The following is a 16108-nucleotide window of genomic DNA, read 5'->3' on the forward strand; positions in this document are numbered from 1 at the left end:
AAAGACAAAGAGACAAAAATGTGTGTCTAATAATATGAGATGAATACAAAGATCTAAGACATAATGTATTCATATTTAATGCCAGACCTGATTACTCACATGTCAGTGAATTGAATAATACATCAAAAGAGTTTAGAATTAGAAAAATCATCTTTAAATATTTTTCCTGTAATGATCATCCTAAAAGCTGATCGAAACCAGCTGTAAAAGAAGGCATAAACAAACGGGTTTAACATTGAATTTGACCATCCAAGCCATTTAAATGACTGAACTGCATTAACTGGTATCGCATAATTGCTCAAAGGATTAAAGCTGATGGAGAGAAAGAAAGGCGTCCAACTCATCAGAAAAATCCCCATCACAATAGACAGAGTTTTAGTTGCCTTTTTCTCCGTTTTACTGACAGTTGCACCAGATTTTGCCATGCTCTGGATGCTGCGTGCCTGTTTCTGTGCCACCGTCAAAATTTTTAGGTAGATTGAAGACATTATGATAGCTGGGAAACCAAATGCAAAAAAAATTCCCACAATCATTGTACTCTGTGCTTTATGTTGAAATAAAACACACTTCTTGATTTTTAGTCCTTTATCTGAGGCCTGGACTGTGAAAATAACTGCATTTAAAGTGGCAATTGTCCAGGACACCAGAATCATGATCCCAACGACACGAACAGTTATTCTAGTTCTGTATCTCAGAGGCTGACACACTGCATAATATCTGTCAACAGAAATGAAGCACAAGTTCCAAATGGAAGAATGGCACAGAATCACATCCAAACTTCCTCGAACTTTACAGAGTACATAATGAAAACGCCAATATGAGCTCACCACAATTATGATGCTGAAAGGCAAAACTAAAACTCCAACTAGCAGGTCAGCCACAGCCAGAGAGAGCATCAGGAAGTTTGTAGGAGTGTGGAGCTGTTTGAAGTAAACAATGGAGATTATTACAAGGAGGTTTCCACACATTATGAGAACTGACAACGAGCCACCAAAAATACAAAATAAATATGAAATAGTCACTGCAGTTATGTCAGGCACATTTGCTGATTCATTAAAAAGAAGCTGATCTTCAATAACATCAGAAGAATCCATGCTTAAATAATCAGTAATACTTAAACAACAAGCCTAACATTAAGACAAATAAACGTATAAGTAGTATAAACTTAATCCAGGTTTGCATTTGTAGTGAAAGGTGACCCTAATCTCTCTGCTGGTGAGCAGGTCAGGATTAGAAATACTGTTCAAACTCATTAGCATATTCAATTCACGAAAGGTGTGTTTAAAGAAGGTCATTGTGCTTAGTGAACTACCTGAATCAACCTACTTGTGTATGTGCTTGTATTGTAATAAAGGTTTTAGTTAATCATCAGTTAATTTAAGGATCGGGAATTGTGCACCATCAGTTAAAACAGTGGTTTGCATCCTTTTTTCTTTAAAGCCTGTGTTGCAAGACAATCAAGACCCCCAACCCAAACCCCTGTCCACAAACACACCAGAAGAATAAAGTGATTTAAAGTAATTTCACATGTTTATGCAAACATAAACAACAGTTTTAGGTTTTTGTTCCTATTTTCACAGTGTAAATATATATAAAACTGCCCTGTGCTTCCCTAAAATTAAAACCAAGCAATATTTTGAAATATTTCCTTATTTTCTTTTTTGATACCGGTGAGTCTTTGATACTTTTATGCTTCTCAGACATGATATTATGTAGCACAGATGCTGAACATGATCAGGTATAGCCACTTACTTACCTGATGAGACTTGCTTATGCAGTAATGGTCCCAGAAGTTCAGAAGACACATAGCTTAATACATTTAATGGTGGACCAAAAAATGGGTTTTAATTTGGATTTAATTTAGATTGGGATTTTCTGCATTTAATAAATATAATTTTAATAACCTGACAATCTCAGAGCAGACACATCTAGCTAGCGCTATACACAGTATTTTGGGACTGTTCACTTGTTCAAGCCGTTTGGTGTACAATACTCAAGCAAGAGGTTGATTAAATATTCCTCATGATCGTGGTTCTGCTCCTCTCTCTCTCTACTTGTTTATGTACACTGCATGGCCAAAAAAAATTCCCCACCTGAAAAAAGGGTCACACACTGTTTGGTGGACCGCCTATAGCTTTGATTATGGCACTCATTCGCTGTGGCACTGTTTCAATTAGCTTCTGCAATGTAACAAGATTTATTTCTGTACAGTGTTGCATTAATATTTCACCAAGATCTTTTATTGACGATGGGAGAGACGGACCACTGTGCAAAGCCTTCTCCAGCACATCCCAAAGATTCTCAATGGGGTTAAGGTCTGGACTCTGTGGTGGCCAATCCATTTCTGAAAATGATGTCTCATGCCCCCTGAACCACTCTTTCACAATTTGAGCCTAATGAATCCTGGCATTGTCATCTTGGATTATGCCCGTGCCATCTGGGAAGAATAAAATCCATTGATGGAATAATCTGTTCATTCAATATATTCAGGTAGTCAGCTGACCTCATTCTTTGGGCATATAATGTTGCTGAACCGAGAACTGACTAACTGCAGCACGCCAGATCATAGCACTGCCCCCACAGGCTTGTATAGTAGGCACTAGGCATGATGGGTGCAGGTGGCAACTTCTTTTTTTTTTTTTTTAGTGTATTTATGTACTTAACCATTTACTTTCATTTAATATATTTGTTTATTTAAATACATGACAGCCATTTTTCTTCTTGCCAGTGGATATTTTTGATGTTGCTACGAGAATATATCACCTGGGGAATTACTTTGTATCGTACCAACCAATGCAAATTAACAAAAACTTGAATTACAACAGCACCACTTGAAATCAAATGGTTAACAATTAATCTGTTAACAGTCAATTCTTCAATTTGAACTCTCAAATGTGTGTACCAAGACACCCAAAGGATGGGAGTCTGTTTTAATTCAGAATAACTGACCCACTACATTTTATCTCATTATTTTATATCATATCAACATATTTTAAATATGTGAAATGTGTTTCAGCTCATTGATAATTTTAGTGAACCCAAATAGTGGTTCACAGGTTGCTTTACCAAGACACCAACATATGTCAGATAATTTGTGACGACTGAAGACTAATACATGTGTGGCTATGAATAACATAATAAACTGCAGACACAGTATTAACATATATAAACTCTTCTAGTGCACTGTTTCATCAGTCTAAACTAATTTGAAACTGTCCATGAGTGAAGGCTAAAGGTGCACTAATACAATTTAGGCAAGGAAACCTTGAGGGGATAAGATATTGTCTATATAACAGTCTTGACATTTTGTAAACATCTGTATTTCATAATTAACATTAATATTATTTCTTAATTGTATTACAAACTAAATAGTCACAGGCACTGGTTAGTTTAAAGCATTGCATGTGTGCAATTATAGGACCTTACTGAAATAAGGTCATGGGCAACTACCAGTAATAACATTGACAGCAACAAGAATTGTCTGCCTGTATTCACTTTATAAATGCATGTGCACAGAATGGCAATACAGCATACACAGTCAAACGGGTACATATTAGGTTTATAGAGGCACTGACACATTCAATTGTTAAGGACAGAGACATGTTGTCAAGATGTTTTGTATACATTGTGTTGCAAAAAAAGACAAAGAGACAAAAAAGTGTGTCTAATAATATGAGATGAATACAAAGACGTAAGACATAATGTATTCATCTTTAATGCCAGACCTGATTACTCACATGTCAGTGAATTGAATAATACATCAAAAGAGTTTAGAATTAGAAAAATCATCTTTAAATATTTTTCCCGTAATGATCATCCTAAAAGCTGATCGAAACCAGCTGTAAAAGAAAGCATAAACAAACGGGTTTAACATTGAATTTGACCATCCAAGCCATTTAAATGACTGAATTGCGTTAACTGGTATCGCATAATTGCTCAAAGGATTAAAGCTGATGGAGAGAAAGAAAGGCGTCCAACTCAGGAGAAAAATCCCCATCACAATAGCCAGAGTTTTAGTCGCCTTTCTCTCCGTTTTACTGACAGTTGCAGTAGATTTTGCCATGCTCTGGATGCTGCGTGCCTGCTTCTGTGCTACCATCAAAATCTTTAGGTAGATTGAAGACATTATGATAGCTGGGAAGCCAAATGCAAAAAAACTTGTCCCAATCATTGTACTCTGTGCTTTATGTTGAAATAAAACACACTTCTTGATTTTTAGTCCTTTATCTGGGGCCTGGGATGTGAAAATAACTGCATTTAGAGTGGCAATAGTCCAGGACACTAGAATCATGATCCCAACGACACGAATAGTTATTCTAGTTCTGTATCTCAGAGGCTGACACACTGCATAATATCTGTCAACAGAAATGAAGCACAAGTTCCAAATGGAAGAATTGCACAGTATCACATCCAAACTTCCTCGTACTTTACAGAGTACATAATGAAAACGCCAATATGAGCTCACCACAATTATGATGCTGAAAGGCACAACTAAAACTCCTACTAGCAGGTCAGCCACAGCCAGAGAGAGCATCAGGAAGTTTGTAGGAGTGTGGAGCTGTTTGAAGTAAACAATAGAGATTATTACAAGTAGGTTTCCACACATTATGAGAACTGACAAAGAGCCACCAAAAATACATAATAGATATGAAATAGTCACAGCGGTTAAGTCAGGTGCAGTTGCTGATTCATTAAAAAGAAGCTGGTCTTCAACAACATCAGAAGAATTCATGCTTAAATAATCAGTAATACTTCAACAACATGCCTAACATTAAGACGAATCAATGTATAAGTAGTATAAAGTCTATGTGTTTCACATCATGCACTTAATCCAGGTTTGTGCATTTGTAGTGAAAGGTGACCCTAATCTCTCTGCTGGTGAGCAGGTCAGGATTAGAAATACTGTTCAAACTCATTAGCATATTCAATTCACGAAAGGTGTGTTTAAAGAAGGTCATTGTGCCGAGTGAACGACCTAAATCAATCTACTTGTGTATGTGCTTGTATTGTAATAAAGGTTTTAGTTTATCATCAGTTAATTTAAGCAACGGGAATTGTGCACCATCAGTTAAAACAGTGGTTCCCATCCTTTTTCCTTTATAGCCTGTGTTGTAAGACAAACAAGACCCCCAACCCAAACCCCTGTCCACAAACACACCAGAAGAATAAAGTGAATAATGCCACATGTTTATATGCAAAAATAAACAGCAGTTTTAGGTTTTTGTTCCTATTTTCAGTGTATATATATATATGAAATTGCCCTGTGCGTCTATAAAATCAAAACCAAGGTAACTTTTGAAATATTGCCTTATTTTTATTTTGATATTGGGGAGTCTTTGATACCTTTATTTTATGCTTCATGATGCTGAACATGATCAGGTATAGCCACTTACTTACCTGATGAGATTTGCTTATGCAGTAATGGTCACAGAATTTCAGAGGTCACGTAGCTTAATACATTTAGTGGTGGACCAAAAAATGTTTTTTAATTTGGGTGATACTGAGTTCTGATTATCCAATGCAGTGTGTGATTGGGATTTTCTGGATTAAATAAATATAATTTTAATAACCTGACAATATCAGAGCAGACAAAGCTCTGTGCCCCCCCCATCTCGCTAGCTCTCTTTTAGCTAAACTAGTGCTGTGTTTGTTAAAACATTCAACTGAACTCTGAAAATATGGTGAAAATATATTATTAATGTATGGCAAAAGCTTATTAAGTTGAGTGCAGAGGCCCATTAACCAATTATGGCATACAACAGGACCCTGTAAGAGCCTGCATAGGTGGGTCGGGCCTCAGGTTTCCTTTTTTCCGCTCATAAAACACATTTCTTGCAGTTTATAAATTATATGTTGTTTGTTGTGAATCATTGCTGTTCACATGTGGTGAATAGTAAATGTGGCTGCCTGCTTGATGGAGAGGGGCAGACCTGACACCGTTGCGTGCGTAACCATCAACACTTTGGGCTTGTTAGTGTCATTTTTGGAGCACTTTTTTTTGATGCTCAGCGTGAACTGGAGGGGGACAAATATTCCACTCTGCATCTTGTGCTGCTATGGGCAGAACGACTCGGACATTACTGCCAACAAAATGCCAAAGATACAGCACAGAGCGCAGCCGTGCGTCAACAGCATGCGTACCAGTTTTACGCACAACTCCACAAAGCCGCAACATTCCCGCAGGCCAGGTCGGGTTGTAATTTTCAGGCCCGTTGAGAACGCTACCTCACAGTCACAGCTTCTTCTGTACCAGGAAGTAGATGGGTATGTCAAGGACTGGGGAGGCTCATCAAGTGGGCAAGGATGAGCTTTAAGCCTGCAAATTCAAGATCAATGGTTTTGGGAAGAAACAGCATTTCTGAAAACGTCCACTTTTCTCTAGATGGCACCAGGATTCTATCCATCTCTGAGAATCCAATGGGAAAGCTGTTTGATCACAGCCTCAGAGATGTAGCAGCCATTCAGACATCTATCAAGGAGCTGGACTCCTGGCTGAGCAAAGTGGCAGCCTGGGAAGTTCAAATGCAAGGTATACCAACACAGCATCCTGCCTCGGATCCTCTGGCTATTGCTTGTGTATGATATGCACATAACATCATTAGTAGAGATGATGGATAGGAGGATCAGTGGATACCGGTGCAGGTGGCTTGGCTTACCACGCTGCCTGAGGAGTGTAGCTCTGTACGGGACGAATAATATCCTGCAGCTTTTTCTTTAACATGGAAGAATTCAGGTTTCCAAAACTAGATAAGCACTGCAGTGCAACTCCTCTCCTTGCCTCTCCTCTTCAAACTTGACACCTGTCATCAAATTGTTACAGTTAATCTGTTGTCATTTCTTCAATTTGAACTCTCAAATGTGTGTATCAAGACACTCAAAGAATGGGAGTCTGTTTTAATTCAGAATAACTGACCCACTGCCTTTTATCTCATATTATTTCATATCATATCAACATATTTTAAATATGTGAAATGTGTTTCAGCTCATTGATCATTTTAGTGAACCCAAATAGTGGTTCACAGGTTGCTTTACCAACACCAGCATATGTCAGATAAGTTTGTGATGGCTGAAGACTAATACATGTGTGGCTATGAATAACATAATAAACTGCAGACACAGTATTAACATATATAAAACTCTTCTAGTGCACTGTTTCATTAGTCTTAACTAATTTGAAACTGTCCATGAGCGAAGGCTAAAGGTGCACTAATACAATTTCGGCAAGGAAGCCTTGAGGGGATAAGATATTGTCTATATAACAGTCTTGACATTTTGTAAACATCTGTATTTCATAATTAACATAAATATTATTTCTTAATTGTATTACAAACTAAATAGTCACAGGAACTGGTAAGTTTAAAGCATTGCATATGTGCAATTATAGGACCTTACTGAAAAAAGGTCATGGGCAACTACCAGTAATAACATTGACAGCAACAAGAATTGTCTGCCTGTATTCACTTTATAAATGCATGTGCGCAGAATGGCAATACAGCATACACAGTCAAACGGGTAAATATTAGGTTTATAGAGGTACTGACACATTCAATTGTTAAGGACAGAGACATGTTGTCAAGATGTTTTGTATACATTGTGTTGCAAAAAAGACAAAGAGACAAAAATGTGTGTCTAATAATATGAGATGAATACAAAGATCTAAGACATAATGTATTCATATTTAATGCCAGACCTGATTACTCACATGTCAGTGAATTGAATAATACATCAAAAGAGTTTAGAATTAGAAAAATCATCTTTAAATATTTTTCCTGTAATGATCATCCTAAAAGCTGATCGAAACCAGCTGTAAAAGAAGGCATAAACAAACGGGTTTAACATTGAATTTGACCATCCAAGCCATTTAAATGACTGAACTGCGTTAACTGGTATCACATAATTGCTCAAAGGATTAAAGCCGATGGAGAGAAAGAAAGGCGTCCAACTCAGGAGAAAAATCCCCATCACAATAGCCAGAGTTTTAGTCGCCTTTCTCTCCGTTTTACTGACAGTTGCAGTAGATTTTGCCATGCTCTGGATGCTGCGTGCCTGCTTCTGTGCTACCATCAAAATCTTTAGGTAGATTGAAGACATTATGATAGCTGGGAAGCCAAATGCAAAAAAACTTGTCCCAATCATTGTACTCTGTGCTTTATGTTGAAATAAAACACACTTCTTGATTTTTAGTCCTTTATCTGGGGCCTGGGATGTGAAAATAACTGCATTTAGAGTGGCAATAGTCCAGGACACGAGAATCATGATCCCAACGACACGAATAGTTATTCTAGTTCTGTATCTCAGAGGCTGACACACTGCATAATATCTGTCAACAGAAATGAAGCACAAGTTCCAAATGGAAGAATTGCACAGTATCACATCCAAACTTCCTCGTACTTTACAGAGTACATAATGAAAACGCCAATATGAGCTCACCACAATTATGATGCTGAAAGGCACAACTAAAACTCCTACTAGCAGGTCAGCCACAGCCAGAGAGAGCATCAGGAAGTTTGTAGGAGTGTGGAGCTGTTTGAAGTAAACAATAGAGATTATTACAAGTAGGTTTCCACACATTATGAGAACTGACAAAGAGCCACCAAAAATACATAATAGATATGAAATAGTCACAGCGGTTAAGTCAGGTGCAGTTGCTGTTTCATTAAAAAGAATCTGGTCTTCAACAACATCAGAAGAATTCATGCTTAAATAATCAGTAATACTTAAACAACATGCCTAACATTAAGACAAATCAACGTATAAGTAGTATACAGTCTGTATGTTTCACATCATGCACTTAATCCTGGTTTGTGCATCTGTACTGAAATCTAATCTCTCTGCTGGTGAGCAGGTCAGGATTAGAAATACTGTCCAAGCTCATTAGCATATTAAGGTCACGTGTTAAATGAAGGTCATTGTGCTGAGTGAACTACCTGAATCAACCTACTTGTGTATGTGCTTGTATTGTAATAAAGGTTTTAGGTAATTTAAGCATCGGGAATTGTGCACAATCAGTTAAAACAGTGGTTCCCATCCTTTTTACTTTGAAGTCGCTTTTGCGAGACAAACAAAGCCCCCAACCCAAACCCCTTTACACAAACACACCAGACGAATAAAGGGAATAATTTCACATGTTTATATGCAAAAATAAACAGCAATTGTAGGTTTTTGGTCCTATTTTCAGTGTATATATAAAAAAACTGCCCTGTGCTTCCATAAAATCAAAACCAATTTTGAAATATTGCCTTATATTCTTTTTTGATACCGGTGAGTCTTTGATAGTTGTATGCTTCTCAGACATGTTATTTTGTAGCACAGATGCTGAACATGATCAGGTATAGCCACTTTCAGGACTTTCTCAAATGCACTAGTGTGAAGGCCACAACTCCCAATCATTTGTAGTTGGGCTCCACCACACTTCTCTCTTGGTTTCTCTTGTTCAAGAAACTTCCAATTTACACTGGGCCCATACATTGACATTGAGAGCATGCTGTTCAAATTCAGCTCCTTTGTACCTTCCTGCACATATGAGAAAAATAGAGGAAATGATCAAAAACATCCACCAAAACCCCTGACAACTGAATAGTGATAATCACAATTATTCTTTTGTTATTATTTGTTATTTACATTTTTTCTTACTTATATATACACACATACAGATACAAAATAGTTTTGTGTGTGGCCTATAAATGTAATGATACATTTTGCAAATGATACTAATTATTTTTTATAGGTTAACTAACTAAATTACAACATCTAATCTGTATTTACAACATAGCTTGATTCTGCAACTCCATTTACAGCTCATTAGGCTCATATGTCAATGTTTATTGTTGCTATGGCAACATGTGACAGCCGACATTAACAGCTGTTAGCTAGATTTGCCCAACCGATAAAATTTCAAATTGGCATATTTAAACAAAATCAACCTCAACTACAAACAGTTACACCCCTTAAACTCTGAGCTAATGTGTTGTTACCTGATAGATTGTCAAAGTGACTATAGACTGTGACCTGAATAGAACAATAGTATGTGATTTCAAACACAACCGTAATGTTACTTACACTGAAATGACCCAAAATGTCCTTGGCTCTGGACGTGAACTCCGACCCCTAGTAGAAGGAGATGACATGGTGTGTGCCCGTCTCATCATCAATAGTCCAGAAGTGCAAATGAAGATCCATTTGTTTGCTCGTTGTCTTTTTATTAATGCTTTCGTCAAAAATGACAAAATATGGCTTCTCACTAATGCTGTGTGTTAGCTCCTTCTTGATGAATGAAGCAATGCCATATTTGGCGACATATGGCGTTTTATTTTCACCACAGGTGAATGACTTGACGAGCTGGGAATCGTGGAACATTTAACAATTTAAATGAATTGTTCCTCACAGTAAGGAGAACCCACAGTACCTCTACCTTTTGGTTCTCTGGCGTTGAAATGAAGCTTCTCATAGCCGACTGAGAGGTTGCGTCTGAATTTGTAACTTTAGGTGCAAACAATGCAGGAATTAGCCTCGCCCCACTATATCAGCTGCCATGTACCGCAGCTGATTTCCTCCTTTCATGTGACTCAACAGCTTTGAGCCCCATGGTCCCTAAGGAAAAAATCATTTTGCAGACTTTGCACATTGCCGCATTTTTATTTTCAGCCGGCGCCAACCACCTCCTAAATACTTCCTCTTCCATCCATTTCTCATTTAACTTGCACTTCTCCATCTTTACGGGTTTAAGAGGCTCACCTCAACAACCACGTAATGGCACCCGATGTAAGAGTCTGTCACTGATGGACTGTAAACTGGCTACTGATCACGGAGTCTCTCATTTTAAGTTAACCAAACAAAGAGGGGGTTTCAGTGTGTTGTGGCAATCTCAGGGTATTCTGCCATGACTTTAATCCAAAACACCAAGTTATTGTCTCAAACATACTTTTAAGGCCGCCGTCATTTGCGATCTCCAGCAGTTGATTTTCTTCTTGTGACCGTGACATGTGATCGAGGCAAACATCTTGACAGGCATCCAGAGTGAGTCATAGACCGATGTGGCAGAAATAATCCGGTAATTTTCCAAAATAAAAAAACGTTCAGAATACGATAACAAATAAAATGGAAATAATGTAAGTTATGTATTCTTTCTGTGCAGCCCGGTACCAATTGACCCACGGACCGGTACCGGTCCACGACCCAGGGGTTGGGGACCCCTGGTGTAGTGCGATGCTTGGACAGAAATTAAGTCAGGGACTGATAAACCCTGGCTGGGTCGCCCAGGTGAGGGTGTCTGATGATCTAAAAACCAAAACACCCCTTGACCCTGGGTTCATCACTGAGGATGTGTCCAAGCTGCACCATTCAAGGTGTTTCTTAGAACTATAACTGATAGCACTCTCTTCCATCTTCCAAGAAGATGTTGACGTTGTGGCTGCGTCATCAACACTTTTTCTAAAGAATAAATTTACTTTTTAGTTTTTTTAGTCTTTTTGGCTCTATACAACACAACAATGGATTTGAAATGAAACAAACAAGATGTGCTTTAACTGCAGACTTTCAGCTTTAATTTAAGGGTACATCCAAATCAGGTGAAAGGTGTAGGAATTACAACAGTTTCTAGATGTGCCTCCCACTTTTTAGGGGACCAAAAGTAAAGGGAAAATTGACTCAACAGCTATTTCATTGAAAGGTGTGGGCTATTCCCTCTTTATGTCATCGTCAATTAAGCAGGTAAAAGGTCTGGAGTTGGTTCCAGAAGTGACATTTGCATTTGGAATCTGGTGCTGTTACATTTCAATATGAGATCCAAGGAGCTGTCAGTGAAGCAAGCCATTATTAGGCTGAAAAATCAAAACGAACCCATCAGAGAAATAGCAAAAACATATGCAACACAGCATACATAGTAAACAGGTAAATATTAGGTTTATAGAGGCGTTGACACATCAAATTGTTGAAGACTGACACAAGATGTTTTGTATACACCGTGTTGCAAAAAAGATTTACAAAAATTGGTGTCTAATAATATGAGATTAATACAAAGATGTAAGACACAATGTATTCATCTTTAATGCCAAACCTGATTACTCACATGTCAGTGAATTAAATAATGAATCAAAAGAGTTTATAATTAGAAAAATCATCTTTAAATATTGTAATGATCATCCTAAAAGCTGATCGAAACCAGCTGTAAAAGAAAGCATAAACAAATGGATTTAACATTGAATTTGGCCATCCAAGCCACTTGACCATCCAAAGCAATGACTGAATTGCATTAACTCGTATCTTGTAATTGCTCAAAGGAAAGCTAATGGCGAGAAAGAAAGGCGTCCAAATCAGGAGAAAACTCCCCATCACAATAGCTAGAGTTTTAGTCGCCTTTCTTTCCATTTTACTGACAGTTGCACCAGATTTTGCCATGCTCTTGATGCTGTGTGCCTGTTTCTGTGTCACCATCAAAATCCTTAGGTAGATTGAAGACATTATGATAATTGGGATGCCAAATGCAATAAAAACTGCCACAACTGCTGTACTCTGTGCTTTCGGTTGACATAAAGCACACCTGATGTTTTTTTTACCTTTGTCCGGGGCCTTTAATGTGAAAATAATACCATTTAGAGTGGCAATAGTCCAGGACACCAGAATCATGATCCCAACAACACGGACATATTCGAGAATATAAGAAGGATACCTTCTTTGTGCCAAATTTGTACTTCACAGGTGAGAAAATGTGTTTAAAATTTAAAGAAAGCCATTAAAACGGTCTTTGAATTAAAATATACTTTTTGTGTTGATTCTACATTCATTCCATGATATAATATAAATAAATATCTGTAATAAGCTTCGTTGTTATTTTCAATTAATTACAGAAAATCGTGCAATTAATTAGTTATTTGTTTTAAACGATTGAAAACCCTAATATTCAGTAATTCTTCTAAAAGCATTGCATGTGTGTTAAGATAAAAACTTCACAAGAACAAGTCATGGACGACTAATACTGATTCATGAAAATTTTAATATAGCTTGCATGTTACTATTGACCTTCAAGGTCATGGACAACTAATAACATTGACAGTGACAAATGGAATGAAAATAACAGCAAAACATTAAAAGAGATATATATTGGGTTTATAAAGGGACTGACCCATCACATAGTTAATGACAGAGACAACACCTCACATATTAGGCACTTGTCAAGAGGCTTTCTATACATTGTGTTGCAAAAACAGACAGTTACTACATAGCACAGTTGGAATTTGTATCAACATATGAGATGAATACAGAGATATGAGACATAATATATTCATCCTTAGTGCCACACCTGATCACTCAAATCAGTCAGTAAATCATATGATGAATCAAGAGAGTTTAGAATTAGAAAAATCATCTGTAAATATTTTCCCTGTAATGATCATCTTAAAAGCAGATCGAAACCAGCTGTAAAAGAAAGCATAAATAAATGGATTGAACATTGAATTTGACCATCCAAGCCACTTAAATGACTGCATTACATGAACTGGTATAGTAGAATTGCTCAAAGGATAGAAGCTCATACAGAGAAAGAAAGGCGTCCAACTCAGGATAAAAATCCCCATCACAATAGCCAGAGTTTTAGTCGCCTTTCTCTCCACTTTACTGACAGCTGCAGTAGATTTTGCCATGCTCTGGATGCTGCGTGCCTGTTTCTGTGCCACCGTCAAAATCTTTAGGTAGATTGAAGACATGATGATAGCTGGGAAGCCAAAAGCAATAAAAACTGCCACAACTACTGTACTCTGTGCTTTCGGTTGAAATAAAGCACATCTGACGTTTTTTTGACCTTTGTCCGGGGCCTTCAATGTGAAAATAATTCCATTTAGAATGGCAATAGTCCAGGACACCAGAATCATGATCCCAATAACACGGACATTTATTTTAATTCTGTATCTCAGAGGCTGACACACTGCATAATATCTGTCAACAGAAATGAAGCACAAGTTCCAAATGGAAGAATTGCACAATATCCCATCCAAACTTCCTCGTACTTTACAGAGTACATAATGAAAACGCCAATATGAGCTCATCACAATTATGATGCTGAAAGGCACAACTAAAAGTCCAACTAGCAGGTCAGCCACAGCCAGAGAGAGCATCAGGAAGTTAGTGGGAGTGTGGAGCTGTTTGAAGTAAATAATGGAGATTATTACAAGTAGGTTTCCAAACATTATGAGAACTGACAAAGAGCCACCAAAAATACATAATAGATATGAAATAGTCACTGCAGTTATGTCAGGTGCATTTGCTGATTCATTAAAAAGAAGCTGCTCTGCAACAATATCAGAAGAATCCATTCTTGAATTATCAGTAATACTTAAACAACACGCCTGACATTAAAACAAATCAACTTATAAGCAGTATAAAGTCTGTATGTTTCAAACCACAAACTTAATCAATGTTTGTGCATCTGTAGTGAAAGGTGACCCTAATCTCTCTGCTGGTGAGCAGATCAGGATTAGAAATACTGTTCAAGCTCATTAGCATATTAAGTTCACGAAAGGTGTGTTTAAAGTATATAATTAAACGTCACCACAACTCTACCTGTGTGTCCAATCTACTTGTGAATGTACTTGTATGTGATGCCCACCTTGAATTATGGTTGTTATGTCAAAATTATGACAGACGGTTGGTGTAATGGTTAGTGCTCTTGCCTTTGCAGCAAGAAGACCTGGGTATGAACCCCAGCTGAAACAAGGGCCTTTCTGCCTTTTCTAACCCTAACGCCTTTCTGCATGGATTTTGTTAGGTAAAATTGGACACTCTAAATTGACCATAGGTGTGAATATGAATGTAAATCTCTGTGTGGCCATGCGATGGACTGGCGAACTGTCCAGGGCGTTCCCGGCCTATCGCCCTGTGTCAGCTGAGATTAGCACCGCACGCCCCTGCGACCCTCCAGTGGAGGCGGGACTTCACATATTGTTGTACATTTGCCCTTTGGTCAGTGGGCAGCATCTGCAACTAGCTAAATTTTGGCCACAGGAATGTTGTGGCTTTGTGGAGTGCTGTGCAAAACCGGTGCACATGCCGTTGACGCATGGCTGCGCTCTGTGCAGTATTGTTGACATTTTGCTGGCAGTGATGTCTGAGTCGTTCTGCCCATTGCAGCACAAGATGCAGAGTGGGATATTTGTCCCCCTCCAGTTCATGATGAGCATCATAAAAGGGCTCCAAAACTAACACTAACATGCTCACAGTGTTGGGGGTTACGCATGCAGCGGTGTCAGGTCTGCCCCTCTCCATCCAAACGTGAACAGCGATGATTCACAACAAACAACATACAATTTACAAACTGCAAAAAATGTGTTTTATGAGCGGAAAAAAGGAAGCCCGAGGCCCGACCCGCCTCATTTGCAGATTTTTCTGGACCCAACCTGGCCCGAACCCGCAGGTCCTGTCGGGTTTGTCGGGCCTGCCCGACCCGTTGAGAACTCTATAGTGAGTAGTATTACTTTTTAATTTTTTTTAATTTCCTTAAGTTCAAATTATATTGCATCGTTTGTTATTTCTGCTCACTTCAAAATAAGAAGTGTAGTCAAAGGAGCCGTAGGTTACCTTATCTATGTGTGGGTGCCAGTCTCTCTCTGTCAATCAAAATAATTACAAAATACATAGTTTGATGACAATGGGGCAGGGGATCATGAGCTTAGGCTTACTTCCTGATTAAGTGACTGATCCTTTTGATCGTTTTCTCCCAAAGTCGCTTTTGTCTCCAACTCAACCAAATCCTCTCTCCCTTCCTCCCTGACTCCCTCTTCACCTGTTACTGTAGACACCTGACTACAACTGGTGACTCTTTGCTCCACTGAACAAACGAAAGACGATAATAGCAAACACATTAAAAGAGATAAATATTAGGTTTATAAAGGGACTGACCCATCACATAGTTAATGACAGAGACAACACCTCACATATTAGGCACTTGTCAAGAGGCTTTCTATACATTGTGTTGCAAAAACAGACAGTTACTGCATAACACAGTAAAAGCACTTTTCTGTTCCCTGTTTCCATTCATCTTTTTCAACAAGGCTTTTACTGTGAAACATTTGCAGGACCAGCAGAGGTGTGACTGCATTCTGGTGTCCTGGCACTTTAT

At 38.2% G+C, this 16108-nt stretch overlaps 4 protein-coding genes across 4 annotated transcripts; all 4 read right to left on the minus strand.

The window, feature by feature from the left end:
- Positions 1 to 122: 122 nt before the first annotated feature.
- Positions 123 to 1094, minus strand: LOC131443987 (trace amine-associated receptor 4-like). The gene has a single exon (XM_058614097.1). It carries the CDS (start codon positions 1092 to 1094, stop codon positions 123 to 125), a length of 972 nt encoding a protein of 323 aa, XP_058470080.1.
- Positions 1095 to 3760: 2666 nt separating this feature from the next.
- On the minus strand, positions 3761 to 4732 carry LOC131443988 (trace amine-associated receptor 4-like). Its single transcript, XM_058614098.1, has one exon. The coding sequence runs from the start codon at positions 4730 to 4732 to the stop codon at positions 3761 to 3763; it is 972 nt and encodes a 323-aa protein (XP_058470081.1).
- Positions 4733 to 7725: 2993 nt separating this feature from the next.
- LOC131443993 (trace amine-associated receptor 4-like) lies at positions 7726 to 8697 on the minus strand. Its single transcript, XM_058614105.1, has one exon. The coding sequence runs from the start codon at positions 8695 to 8697 to the stop codon at positions 7726 to 7728; it is 972 nt and encodes a 323-aa protein (XP_058470088.1).
- A 4637-nt stretch (positions 8698 to 13334) lies between these two features.
- LOC131443994 (trace amine-associated receptor 4-like) lies at positions 13335 to 14306 on the minus strand. Its single transcript, XM_058614106.1, has one exon. The coding sequence runs from the start codon at positions 14304 to 14306 to the stop codon at positions 13335 to 13337; it is 972 nt and encodes a 323-aa protein (XP_058470089.1).
- Positions 14307 to 16108: the final 1802 nt, after the last annotated feature.

This window comes from Solea solea, chromosome 17 (genome assembly GCF_958295425.1).
Source record: "Solea solea chromosome 17, fSolSol10.1, whole genome shotgun sequence".
In the NCBI taxonomy this organism is placed as follows: Eukaryota; Metazoa; Chordata; class Actinopteri; order Pleuronectiformes; family Soleidae; genus Solea; species Solea solea.

Coding starts and splice junctions, on each gene's coding strand:
- LOC131443993 (XM_058614105.1), bottom strand. CDS start 8,697: ATGAATTCTTCTGATGTTGTTGAAGACCAGATTCTTTTTAATGAAACA.
- LOC131443994 (XM_058614106.1), bottom strand. CDS start 14,306: ATGGATTCTTCTGATATTGTTGCAGAGCAGCTTCTTTTTAATGAATCA.
- LOC131443987 (XM_058614097.1), bottom strand. CDS start 1,094: ATGGATTCTTCTGATGTTATTGAAGATCAGCTTCTTTTTAATGAATCA.
- LOC131443988 (XM_058614098.1), bottom strand. CDS start 4,732: ATGAATTCTTCTGATGTTGTTGAAGACCAGCTTCTTTTTAATGAATCA.